This window comes from Musa acuminata, unplaced genomic scaffold, assembly GCF_036884655.1.
Source record: "Musa acuminata AAA Group cultivar baxijiao unplaced genomic scaffold, Cavendish_Baxijiao_AAA HiC_scaffold_1137, whole genome shotgun sequence".
Taxonomy (NCBI): Eukaryota; Viridiplantae; Streptophyta; class Magnoliopsida; order Zingiberales; family Musaceae; genus Musa; species Musa acuminata.
In genome coordinates this window covers 724648-738276 of record NW_027021349.1, presented here as the reverse complement: position 1 = coordinate 738276, position 13629 = coordinate 724648, and the positions used below count along the sequence as shown (strand labels likewise).

General features: G+C 38.5%; 2 protein-coding genes across 7 annotated transcripts in view; one reads left to right on the top strand and one right to left on the bottom strand.

Annotated features, from left to right (window-relative positions):
* Positions 1-7932, top strand: part of LOC103973036 (probable RNA-dependent RNA polymerase 5) — a 38850-nt gene extending 30918 nt beyond the window's left edge. For 3 of the 5 annotated variants that reach the window (XM_009387497.3, XM_009387496.3, XM_009387499.3), the window contains 11 exons: positions 305-379; positions 479-550; positions 983-1089; positions 1794-1942; positions 2187-2409; positions 2568-2793; positions 4219-4367; positions 5671-5833; positions 6421-6559; positions 7282-7454; positions 7535-7932. In XM_009387497.3, coding sequence (XP_009385772.2) covers positions 305-379; positions 479-550; positions 983-1089; positions 1794-1942; positions 2187-2409; positions 2568-2793; positions 4219-4367; positions 5671-5833; positions 6421-6559; positions 7282-7454; positions 7535-7774 — 1716 coding nt within the window. In that variant the 3' untranslated portion in view covers positions 7775-7932. Of the gene's footprint in view, positions 1-304; positions 380-478; positions 551-982; positions 1090-1793; positions 1943-2186; positions 2410-2567; positions 2794-4218; positions 4368-5670; positions 5834-6329; positions 6383-6420; positions 6560-7281; positions 7455-7534 lie in introns of those variants that run through there. The other 2 variants (XR_010512624.1, XM_018821282.2) reach the window with 2 other exon arrangements.
* A 621-nt stretch (positions 7933-8553) lies between these two features.
* LOC135671072 (transcription factor MYBS3-like) lies at positions 8554-13019 on the bottom strand. 2 transcript variants are annotated; one of them, XM_065178976.1, is made up of 4 exons: positions 12709-12998; positions 12551-12678; positions 9334-9542; positions 8554-9228 (listed from the first exon to the last, which is right to left on the bottom strand). In XM_065178976.1, exons 1-4 carry the CDS (start codon positions 12879-12881, stop codon positions 8704-8706), a joined length of 1035 nt encoding a protein of 344 aa, XP_065035048.1. In that variant the 5' UTR covers positions 12882-12998; the 3' UTR covers positions 8554-8703. The 2 variants fall into 2 exon arrangements, with proteins under 2 accessions (XP_065035048.1, XP_065035047.1); XM_065178975.1 differs by having other exon boundaries at positions 12551-13019.
* Positions 13020-13629: the final 610 nt, after the last annotated feature.

Below are 13629 nucleotides of genomic sequence, written 5' to 3'. Positions count from 1 at the left end.
ATCCTTTAGTAAAAATTGCTTTTTTAATTTTCTCGCACCACCATTAACACTTTCTTAAGGTTACACCTCTACCTTTAGTTTCATTAAAAATCTTCTTTGTTAAACTCCTAATCTTATTAGCCATCATAGTTCAAGTAATATTAATGTTATCCTCATCTAGGTTTCCAAGGCATCTCCTTTTATATTCTATTCTTAAAAGTGTTTACATTTCTAGCCTATTCTTATCTATGTTTGTTTTATGGTTTATTTACATTATATTTTTTTCTTCTCTTCATGGTTCTGTATTCAAATTTCTGTGTTTCAGAAATGCTTAGGTGGAGCTGAAGCTTTAGAAAGGCTTTTAGGCACTGCACAATGTAGATCTCTTACTTCTGAAGTGGTATGCAGGCAGAGGAGTGAATGATGCTCTTATTCTGATTTCTTGCCATCTACAAAATATTGTATACAATTCATGTGCTTCTTCTTCATTTTGTACCAGCCTTTGCTTATCCAGTTCCGCATGTTCAACAACGGAAGAGCTGTTAAGGGAACTCTTCTTCTAAATAAACTTGTAAGCTTAAATAAATTTGCAAGTTCACTATTTTAATATTTACTAGTTATGTCATTGTTGAAGTTGTCATTCACTCTCAATTTCATTGTGATTTATAGAAGATTCAATGGTATCGAACCTGAAATATGGCCCAACACAAGGGCACTTAACTATTCATGCATTTATTAGAATGAATTTTTGGAAACTTGTAGTTAATTTTCCATTTAAGGTTTGGCCTTTTTGTGGTTGACTATTGGATAACTTACTAGGTTATCAACTTTTGTGATTCTTATATTTGGAATTGGTGATGGTCCTGCTATATGTTCTTAGCTAATAAAGAAATTGTTTGGGAATAACTTTGAAACCTTAAACACATGTTTATAGTTTTAACTTTTTGTTTTGTTGAAAACAGTAGATGTATGATTAATTTATACTGTGCATGTGTCTATGTAGCTTCCTCCGGAAACTATACAGGTACGGCGTTCCATGATAAAGGTTAAATCAGACCCAAATATTTCATATATTCAATCTTGCAACTCCATAGAGATTGTTGCCACAAGGTATGTATGCATGACATAAAATGAAGATTCTGGTGATTATGCTAACATTGGGTTTGGTCTGATTTTTTGTTGTAGAATTGCTTTTCCTTTTAGCCATGACCATTCTTGTTGCTGTGGGGCTTGTTGGCTGTAGATATGTTACTTTTCTTAGTCGATTTCTTTTAATTAATTTTACATAGGAATCTGTTGACAAGGTGCCTCATTTAATATCAATACTGTCAGACAATCTATGGCATCAAAATTTCTAGAAACAAAGTTCGTTTCCTTCACTTTTTTCGTAGCTTTTTTTTTCATATGCATTTTCTGTAAAGAAGCGAACAATAACTACATGTTCATTAGTATATAAGAATTAACCAACATGAGTTGTGTTGATGTGAAAAATAGCTGACAAGGCATTGTGTATGATATAGACACTACTAAACTGGTCCACAGGATCTAAAGTTCCTGGAAACCAAAATTCACATAATAAAAATTTCATGGCTTTTTAGTCGATGTATCTAGTGGAAACAAAATGAATGGGAAGTATGAATTTGTATACATAAGGATAAATCAAGATTGTTTATTATTTGGTCTGCCTACTTGTCTATTGGTAACTTTTTTTGTGTGTTAAAGACATGTTTCCTATTGCTGGTAATTTGCAAGTGCAGCTTGTACTTCTGGTATCAGAAATTGTTTATCAAGATTTTGTTTTCACATTATCTCAGCAATCAACCAAAGCGGACTTGCTTATCAAGGCACTTGATTGTGTTGCTTCATTACGGAGGAGTTCCCAAAGAATTCTTTTTGGAACTTTTGATGAATTCTCTGGATGATGCCCAAAATGCTAGGTACAGCAAACAGGCAGCACTTCGAGGTAATTTTTAAGATGAAAATACATAGTTGGATCTCTTGGTGGGTTCATACTCTACTATTTTGTTATTTTTGACATTTAAGTGATAATTGACTCTGCAGCAATTGGATAAATTTATTTTGAGTCTCTGGACATCCCTGGTCAGATAAAGAGAGTGTCTATGTTTCATGGCTTTGGTTCATAATTTTCTTACCAGAGGTGTCATTTGGTAGCTTTTTGAACTTTCCTGCTTTTCTTTGTTTTGTAGTTGCACTGAAGTATGGGGATATGGATGATTTCCTTGTGTCCCGAATGATACTTTGTGGAATGCCACTTGATGAGCCATATCTGCAGTTTCGTCTTTCAATTCTAATGAGAGAAGAAAGGAAGAGTTTGAAGACAGGAAAGCTTCCAGTGATGGATTGTTATTATCTAATGGGGACTGTAGACCCCACAGGGTTGTTGAAACCTAATGAAGTTTGTGTTATACTGTATGTATTGCCTAGTGAAGTTTGCTCAGGACTCTTCAACTATTTTAATAGATATTTATCCCATTATTTTTCCAGTTTGTCATTTCTTGCTTGCATGAATCTTCAGTAATATTCTAAACTTAACAGTCCGTAATGCTTAAAAATTTGGTCTCGTGCAGTGAAAATGGGCAAGTTTCTGGAGATGTTCTTGTTTATAAGCATCCAGGGTTGCACTTCGGTGACGTACATGTTCTGACTGCAACCTACAATAAGGACTTAGAGAAGTTTGTAGGATATTCTAAATATGCTATTTTCTTCCCAACTAAAGGGCCACGGTCTTTAGCTGATGAGATGGCAAACAGTGATTTTGATGGTGATATGTACTGGGTCTCCAGAAACTCACAGGCTAGTATTTTTCTTTTTATTAGACATTTTCTATATTCTTAATAAATGTATTTCATCCTGGAACATATCATGTAGAATTGTTCTGTTCGTGCTTAGGTTTTGGCCATTTGCTCCAGTGTTCCACATGCCTGACACAGATACGAGTAGTAAGCATTGATATATAATGATTTTTTATCATAAATGAGTGCAACATTCATTTCTGTTTCCTATTAACTGAATGAGAAAACATAAGGTTGCCTTTATTTTTAATTGTTTGGTCCTATGTATTAAAAACTGGTTGGACTGGTATGATAGCAGTGTATTAGGTGGTATACCAACTTGCATCGCTTGTTATCATTGGAAAAAATTAATAAAGAACCAAATCCAATCTGTACCAGTATATATGTTCTAGTATTGGTCTTTGTTTGGACCAGCAAATAACGGTCAATACATACTAGTTCATCCGGTATTTGTAAACTTGCTATGATTTACAATAAAATTTTTGAGTTGCTGTGGTTGATAAATTTACTTAATAGGAGAAAAAAGTTTCAGGTATTGAAAGTTGGAGAGTGACTAGTTTAGAGCTTAAGATGATTTGATTAGAGCCAAAATGACCTTATTTAGGCCCAACAATTGTTTACATTATTCTATGAGAAGCTACTGGAACTTCAGTTTTCTCTACTATGGTTAAAGAAATAAATTGAAATCAAGTAAATACTGTCCTTTTCTTCTGAACTTGAGTTGTAACACTGAAACTTTTGTCATTTGGATGGTACACATATAAAATTGTTTTTGGAGTTTTTATACTATCTGTAACATCTCTTATCTTTTAACTGTGATAAGTTGGTTGTGGTGTTTATGTATAGTCATATCTGAAATGAGCAGTCATTGTCCTCTGTCTTGTGTCTAGCACATGGGACTACAGATGTGTGCTCCTTTATTTTATGATTTAATAATCTACATGGTATTAACTATTAAGTATGGCAACCATGTTTTTTGAGGTGAAGTATGTAAGAAGTTTCTTGGTGTTACCGTTCGTTGCTAATGCAATTTCTATGTTTTATGATTTAATAATTTACTTGGTATTAAGCAGTAGCTCACCATGTTCTTTAGGCAATCTATGCAAATAATTTCTTGTTGTTATCCTTCATTGCTCGTTATTTTTCTGTTTCAGATCCTATTCCTAGTTTTAACTAATTTCTGCAAAACCATCAGATGCACCGGATATGGTAAATCTTTGGTGCTTCTCAAGTAATCTACAAATTACAATGCATCTTGGAAGACATGGCTTAGTTCTCTCCTTGTTTGCTGTAGATTCCATAATTTGTACAATTATGGTTGGACATTCTCCTAGATTATAATATTATATCAAGTTTATGCTACTGCTTTTACACTTGGAACATTTTATACTACCTGATTAATCATGCATTATCCTTCTTTGTTCAGTTGTTGCAATATTTTAGGAGTAGCATGCCATGGACTCCGACACCTTCAAATATGAGAGGCATTCAACAAAAAAAACCTATTGAGTTTTCTAGTAAAGAATTGGAAAGGGAACTCTTCCAACAATTCTTGATCAACAGATTCAAGCCAAGGTATTTTCATGTGTATCATTTCATATGAACTCACTAATTATGGAGTCAGAACTATGTCTATTCACTTAGACACCATCTGCAAACAAGTAGAATTGCAACATTGTTTTAAAGATGGAAGTGAATTTTTAGCCTGACAAACTAGCATCTTCAGTTGTTCCTGTACCTTGTCTAGGTTTTCCTATGAGTCACTTGACTGATCAAGAATAGATTTATCATATTATGATCCAAATTTTCAAGCTCAAGTCCACTCTATAAGAAATTCAAAAGCTGTCAAAACTAAAAAGGTTGGTCAGTCATTCATTTTTCACTTTTGCAAAAGTGAAAGTTGGGTAGGAAGGAAATGTGTTAGTACATATTCTAGAGGATGATGAATATGCCAAAACTAAGACTTGGCTTCTTTTTTGAAAATTTTATATAGAACAAGATAGAGATTGTTGCACTTTATTACTCTACGACAGGTATGCTTTGCAAAATAATGGATCTGTGAGGTGCTTCATTGCTTCCTCTCAGGTCACAACACTGTAGTTTATTGTGGTTGTTTCTGAGCGCAGAACCAGGATTTAGCAGGAGTGGGGCCCAAAAAGGGTGCAGTTTTGGTCATGTCAATAATTGTTTGCTAAGATCCATAAGTATGTTGGAAAAAATAATCGCATAAAAGGAAAGGAATTATCCTATTGTTATGGCTGTATTATTTGATCATATAGCCAACCATTGATAATAGTTACTAGTGATAAGTGTTACATAGCACGAGGGTATGTGATTTGTCTTCGGTATGGCCATGCCAAAAGGTTGGCAATTGTCTTTGTGGCACGTAATAAGAAAAATGGAAAACCTACATGCAAAGGTAGCAAATAAGCATTGATTTACTTTACAATTTTCGTAGCTAGTGATTCATATTATGTATGTCTTTTTTTTTAGTTCATCTTCCAATTTGCTTTAATACAGTACTATATTGGTTTTTACTTTCTTATGGAAAGCTAATTTTCCTAGATACAATCATAAACAGATACACCTAGAACAAGTTCTCCTAGCTCCAGATCAGATTTACAAATTCTGATGTGCTCTTGCTCAGTCTTATTCTTATTATACTCTCACCCCATGCTTGGAATTTTTTATCACATGTACTCTCATAATATTATCTTTCTTACAAGAAGCTATCTTCCTGGTTACATTTACAAAACAAAAACAAGTTCTCGTATGCTCAAAAACACCTCTAGGCATTCTTGCATTATAGTGTTGCCCATTTGTTTTCTTATTATTTCTCCAGCATACTCACACATGGAATTTGATATCCTTCTTCCAGTAACACAGTTAGCATGGCATCTGATTGCTGGCTGTCCTATATGGATAGGCTGCTAACTCTGGGTGATGAATGCGCAGAGGAAAAGGAATGTCTGAAAGAAAAAATTCTTCAGTTAGTTAATATATATTATGATGCATTGGATGCACCAAAAAGTGGAGTGAAGGTCAGTTTCTGAGTACTAGTTGACTAGTTGTTCAAAGTCAGGTTTCTTAATCTTCTTTTAATCTGTTAAAACTGACAGTTTCTTTTCCGAAAGACACTTTTGTCATACTCAATTTTTGGTGCTCTGGCAGAAAGCTGTTTCAAGCAGTCATGCCCTTGTTCTTTTTTACTAAATATTTTTTTTTATTTCTTAATGTTTAAGGTTCTATGGTTCGTTGGATGTTTATCTCTACTCTCATTCACTGGATGTTTGTAGCTAGTTGAGACTAGTTTATGTTGTCTATCATTTTACATGACACAACTATTCATCTCACCCTATTGCTCCTAGTAACACTAGCATGGCTTGACAAGATCTTTCCTATGAAAGTGGCAACGCTGTCATTTTTGCTGTGCTTTCATAGTGGTAATATCTATCTTAAGTAGCTATCTTGAAAGGGTTCTACGGATGCCATGTCACTTTTTCTTTGTGCTTCAATAAATTTTATGCTTCTTTACAGGCACATGGTGATCTCTAATGAGTTGTGTTTCTGGTTAATCTATCATTCACAAGGTGAGTTTGCTTTACTAATCTACCATTTCGTAAACTAGGTAGAAGTTCCAATTGAGCTCAAGGCTGAGAAGTATCCACATTACATGGAAAGGTCAAATTCTTATACTTCGATGTCCATCCTGGGATTGATCTTTGATAAAGTGAGTTCAGTGCAAACTGAAGATCCTCCATCTAATGGCGAGTACTTCTGTTCCTGGACTTTGTATGTGATGCACAATTATGAAAACCTGGTTGCTCACTAAGTAATCGATCCAGGTGCCCAGCATAAACTATATGTGCATTTGCATAAAGCATAAGTCAGTACCCTAACTAGCTTTTGTGATGTGCAGCATGCACCCGCCCCCCCACCCCCCCCCCCCCCACCCCCCCTTTTTTTTTCTCCCTGATGGTATGTAATCAAATTCTATGCACCATTAAAAAACTAGCAGCCTGTCTGTGCAGCTAAACTGGAATGATGAATGATGACAACTTTATATCAAAGTTGTCAGCATGCATGGTCGTAAGCAATAACTCCTTAGAAAGGCCTGATGAACACAGATCGTCGCCTGAAAGGCCATATATTGCTAATGATATAGATTTAATTAAATAAAACATGTTTAATATTATTTTATGATATGTTATTATCTGCAGTTCTTTTGAACTAAGATTTCTATGTAGATCATATTAGATGGAGTTCTTTTTAGCTATGAAGTCTGAAAAGCATGCAATAATAAAATTGTAACAGACCAATGCATTCGTTGTGTAAGCATGAACAACTTTGTTTTACTTGGAACCAAAAACATTGTATATCTTGCACTGTTATAGATGATCACTCGTCACCAAGACCATTCCTTCCCGAGCGGTCTGGTCCCTACACCCTTTCAACTCCAGTGCTCAAGGATTTACAATTTGGGCTGCAGGTATATCGAAACTTCCTTGTTTTACGGAAGAGCCGTCTCAGTCTTGCCTGTTATTGTGGAGCCAAAGGTACAGCAACTATCTGAAAGAAATGAAGCAGGTCATGGAAATGAAGCACGAAACTAAAGATTCCAAAAATGAAATGGCAGATGAAATAATACAGAAATATAAGTTGGTAAGTGTACCATAATTTTATTGAAAGACAACTATATAATTTTTCGTTCAAAAGGTTCTCATTTATTGGACAAATCTTAGTTGTTATATGGAGCTGCCGAATTTGAAGAAAGCCCTAGGAAGCTGGAAGATATCTGGGATGAAGCTCTTGCCATCTACAACAATGCTTACGACTATGCAGAGAGGTGTCAGGCTGTTGGCAGATGCAGCTTTGCCTGGAAAATCGCAGGACGAGCATTATGCATGCTGCATGCTTCAAGACAAGGGGAAAAATGTACGATCCCTTGTTCGATAACTGCACTAAAAGAAATTCTTCGATAAAACAGATGTTGTAAAAATCATCTAATGTAGCTCTTTTAGAATCATGTAATGCATGTATTACATTTTATTAGTTGATGCTATTTGTTCTGTCGATAGTATCGTGTAAGATAAAGTACAAGATTGTGTAATTATAGATGTTATTTTGTATCTGTATGTTATATACTTTACTTTTCATCATTTAAAATCGGTGTTCATGGTTCTGGATGTGCTTCCTGTCATCGATTTAAGACATTTGTGGATGGGAGACATCATTGCATTTGGATTTATCTTCTTGCTCCCCTATATGGTGTATGGTGCAATTTGTATCTCTAACCAATTCAAGCTTCAACTTGTAGCTCATGTGATATGCTGCCTCAATCAATTGATATGTTGAGATTTGAGATGCTTGTGGATTGCATAGGAGATCAATATGCCTTTTCGTTGATTCAGCTTTGTTCTTCTGAAGGCTTAGTAGCTGGAAGTCAAAAAGGTAATGGCTCTCCTTCTGCCCTCTTTTGAGTTGCATTGTTTATGATGGATTGTCGAGATATAAGCAACACTAAGAAAGGAAAGACGTAGTTTTTGTAGAAAACAAAGTAGAATAAATTGATCACGGGTGATGGCATTGTAAATGTGTTTATGCACATATTTATGGATCACAGAAAAAGAAATATTTGCACATAACTATTGTAAATTCAAAATACTGTTTGTAGAAATAAGAATCCCCTACTTCATGTGATTTCTTCTTCATAGTAGTATGACTGAAACTACCATAGAAGGCAGCTTTGGCTGGATGATACTGACAATAAAAGGCCTTATTCATTGAGAACTGCAGTTCAATTATGACAAGAACTTCAGTTTAATTCACACTAGGGCAAGAATCTGATGTACTATATAACCTGACGCAGATATTAGGATACCGGTGTCGGAGAACAAGAGACAATGTTGTCTCAAACTGCATGGATAGGGCTGCCGCTGCTTTGGTTCAGATCAGGCATGGCAATGGAGGGGTTGATGTGAAAGGCGGACTGCCTTGAAGCAGAGGAGGAACCCAACAGTTTGAAGGAGAGAGCAGATGGCTCTATGCTCCTGGCTACACCCTCGCCGATGCGGAGCTTCGACATGCTGATGACCTCATCCATGTTCACTGGCTCCTTTCGGACAACAGGAGTTGGCTTTACAACCTCGTGGGCTTCCCCCATCGTATCATCTTTAGCAGTGGCGGCCAAATCCGAAGGCAAGAATGGCACAGGCACTGGTATGAAGGTCGGGTAGAACATTGGTAGCATCATTACCGGATGATTCTCATGTGGGATACTTTCTCTCGGTTCCACAACATGCTCGGTTGTTGAGGGTTCGATAGGCTTGGGTCCTTGTAGACCAAGATGCAAAGCTGGCAATTTATTGGTGGTCTCGACTTCAATAGGAGAATTGGGCAACAACTGTTCTTCATGTGGAGGGCCATGGTCAATTGGCTGCACGAACATTCAGACAAAGAACAAAAAAAGGAAATGTTTATATATCCATGTAGTACTGCAGAACATAGAAAGAATGAAGATAAAGTGACAAAGAAGCTGAACCATTTCAGGGACCATGTCAAACAAGCTGGAGCGTCTCTTTCTTCTTGAGGCATTGCTCTGTCGGATGAAATATTTTTGTGCGTGGCTTGCAACTTGTGTTGGGGTCCTAGACACAACAAAGTTCCGAGCTATTCCACGCCAGTCACCTTTTCCCAGTTTCTGAAGGCCCATCAAGAACATCCGATGCTCATCTTCGGTCCAAGGGACACCTGCTAAACGGTGCACTATTAGAATATTGGTTCTCTGAATTTACTGCGAGTCTTCAACAACGAAATCTAAACCTAAATTTTAAACAGAAGAAATGTTCCACAGTTTATCACAATTTAGAAGGACCACGAAATAGATGAGACACGTAACCTAAACCTTCACACAAACATACAGGGAAAAGCTAAAAATTTACATGGTACGTCAACGACTAAAAATTGAAGTTCATTTCCAGGAAGTCTTGCTTGTAGTTAAAGATGTAAACATAAAACAATATTGCTCTAAATATTCATAAAACAAATAATAGAATTATCAGATCGCCATCAAGTAATTTGATATAAGATGTCCTTCAGGAATTTATCCTACAAAAAATATCAGATATGGTTCTGGAGCTCATCGATCAGAAGAGTCCATTAAAGCATATAAGTAATCTATTATTCTATGTTATGCTAACTTCTCCATTACCGAACGTATACATCAGAATAGTTATGTGACGGTGCCAAAATAAGTTACCAAAAGTCTAACAGCTTGGAACACAAACTTGGAAAGGCTTGCAAAACCAAGTGGAACCACTGTCAAACCACAATTGAGGTGATTAATTCATCCTTAATTGTGTCAAGAATGAAGTCTGAAAATAAAGGAGCCTACAAAGTATCCATTGTGTGTACTGGGTCTTTATGTTATTATGCAATGAGTTGGATTCCTTTAAACAAGGAAAACTGATATTGATCATCAACTAGTCAAATCAACAAAAAATTTCACAAAGCCCTCAAAACATGTGAAGCTCACAAGGGTAGCATTTCCTTTTGGTCTAGAATGTCTCATCTTGTTCTCTTTCAGCTATGAGTTAGTGAATTATAGTGCAGGAAGCTGAGAACCTAACATAACCAGAAATCATGGCATGCAACACAGGCTAAAGTTGCTTGATTGCTGACATGGTACTTAAATACAGCCACAATTGATTTAAATAATCTCTCTCTATTTGCGGGTAAGGCTGCATATGCACCCCCTCCGTGGACTGTGCATTTTTGGGAGTCTCATGGATGATGCCAGCATTTTTGACTGACTTGGTTGATCTGGCAATGGGAAAATAACATGGCCTAATGTGATAGAAGCTCTTACCTCATCACTGTTCTCTGAAGATGAGAATCAGCAAATAGAGAATGACCGAAAAGACAGAACATAGTTCTTGATCCAGAAAAAGCACACACATTTCTACCTTTAATTTCTTTGTCAACAGAATTGAAGAAATCAGAGATCTCAAGCAAAAAAAAGAAACACCCAACAAGATCATTTGGCAAGCAACATGAGATTCTTAAGTGAAAGAATAGCCATCATGGGTTTACAGAATACAATAGAGCATAATAAACTAGTGAGAACAAAGATAAATATCCGAGAATGTCACAGGAAATTACATCCAAGTTACATCAACTCGCATGCAAAACAGCAGTAGAGAAAGAAGTCAATAATCCTCATAAACAAGAAAAATTTATGGAGACATGGATGAGAAGGAACCAACCAATGATAAGGCATACTGTGTACCTCCAGCAGATCAACTTTTTAGCACAGGCTGAGACGATTAGTTAGGTGAATTTTCCAGGATAAGGCATACAATCTCGTGTTGCAGGTGACGAATAATGCAGGTCGAGATGGGTTTCAGGTTTGACTATTATCTTTCTACAATTATCAAGACTCATAGTGGACATGATTCCATGGTTCGCATTACCGGTATACCAACCAGCTTGCGATACGGTACATACCGAGTTATGCTGAGCATACCAAAGTATACCAATGTATCACCCATACTAGTCGGACCGGTACACACAGTCCATATCAAGCAGTACGCTTTGGCACGTCAAACATTGCATGATTCTGGAATTTCCAAAACTAGACCCAAATTTAGAACTTGTGCATTAGAGATTCACAATTGCTAGGCAACCAGCTAGGCAGCAACTGCCAATCTCTGTTGAAGCAGAAACGAAGTATATTTTCTATGCACAACAGAGTATTTTCTTTTTTCCAATCGAAGTTCTCATAAAAAACTATTTGAACTAAGAAAAGAAAACTGGAATAGACTTATACTTGATGATGACATGCCACATATGCAATCAATCATATACATCATCCTAGTGGCATAGAAAGTTCAGAATGGTGTAAGAAAAACTTTCACAACAAATGAACAATCGATCGCTAAGAAATTGGTCTCTAAGAAGGAAAACAATAGACAAATGAAGGCGTACAAAACATAGGCTATGAAAAGACTCAAATATTAGAGTAAAATAATGAAGGCATACAGAAGAACACCTAATATGAACCCCGTGGCCCCTTGATCGAGACCATGAAACAATCACACGACCAGACTAACCATATTATGGCCTGCAAAGCGCAAACGCAGAAACTATATTTTATGGACCATCGCTTTCAATTGTGGTCACAAAATTACGTGCTAAACCCATTGGATATTATTATATGGGCCTTGCCTCGAGGTGTTGAACACATTGGACGGTTCCGAGCCGCCCACACAGACGAGTAAAGAAGGAACACTAAGAATAGGGAATCGATTAAAGAGGTAAGAAAAAGTAGCCACTCCAAACTATATAAACATGCATTCCATTGATTACAGTGTAGAAGGAAGAAACCAGAGTGACTACAAATCACGAAAAAACAGAAGAAATGATAAGGTTTCTTAGAAGTTCCTCCCCGAAAAAAAAGATATTATTTAACAAGTGAAACATGAGTTCATCTTTGGTATGTAAAGTTTATTGGGTCCAAAGGAAACATCAAGATCAAAATCTAAGCAACACTCAGAGAAAACCAACAAAGATCACAAGGAAAACGAGACATAAAAAGACGATCCCAAGTGCACAACGATGAAAGAAACCATCTTTTTGAACAAAATAGATGAATGGAGAAAGGGAATAGATTGACCGGATGGAGATCATTAGGGAAAAGCAAGAAAGGCCGATCCTTCGACCATGGATCGATGTGAACTTGAAGGGGGAAAAGGGCGGACCTTTCTTGCGCTCGCTGCGGCAATTAGAAGAACAGGAGGCACGGGCGGGGTCATCGGAAGCGTAACCGGAGGCGGCGGAGGCGGAGTGGTGGTGGTCGACAAGCGGATCGCCGTATGGCGACGCGGCGGCACCGGCGGCGGGGGAGGACGACGCGGTGCACGCGGCGGCGGAGGTGGAGGAGGAAGGAAGGCACCCCATGCTCGCGCTCTTCTTCATGGCCGCCACCCCCTCCGTCAGCCGCACCCCGAAGAGCCGCACGCCCCCTCCCCGCGCCGGACACGTCCGGGAGTTGTGGCCGTTGTTGCTGCAGTGCGAGCACCGCCTCGTCATCTCCGCCTCCGCCGCCGCCTTTCCCCGTGCTCACGCCCTCCCCGCGTCGACCTCTCCCTCTCCGCGGAGAGAGCTGCGTCCGCGACGGAGGCGGCGGGACATTTCGGTATCAAGGCGCCGACTTCCGTGACCCCCCACGCCCTTCCACCGTAATTACGATAATGCCCTTGGATGGCGACAAGAGAACAGGGCCACCGTCCGTCGCGGGGATCATCTTTACCGTTCATTGCCTCGCGAGCCCTATCGCCCGGCTCGACGGTGTCTTTCGCGTACCCGTTTTCCTACCCTTTATCACTTGCCCGTCTCGTCCTCTGTGGGTCCCGGTCCTACGGGACAGGTACGGAATCGAGTAACGTTTGGTTTAGTGACGATGGTGCTCGTCAACGGATCTATCACGGCTTTGTCTCATGTAAATGACCGAGTGAAGTTACAATCTTACCCATAAAGGATTTAGATGACGTGGCAGCCACATGGCGGACCACGCGTTCGGCGCGACACACCATTTGGTGGACTTCGAGAGGAGAACCGATCGCAGCCGTTGAATCCCTGACACTGGCGCCACGTGAATGATCACGTGATGCTCGTTGGGGGTACGCCCGACCGCAACTTTGTCGTCGCGCAAGGCGGTCGTTACACGTGTGCGGAAGCCACAGCAAACACGTGGTCGGTCAGGAGGATCGTGTCGCCGGAGTTGGACGAAATAACGGGAACGCCACGGTGGTGGGTGTCCGTACGGAGATGCTTCCAG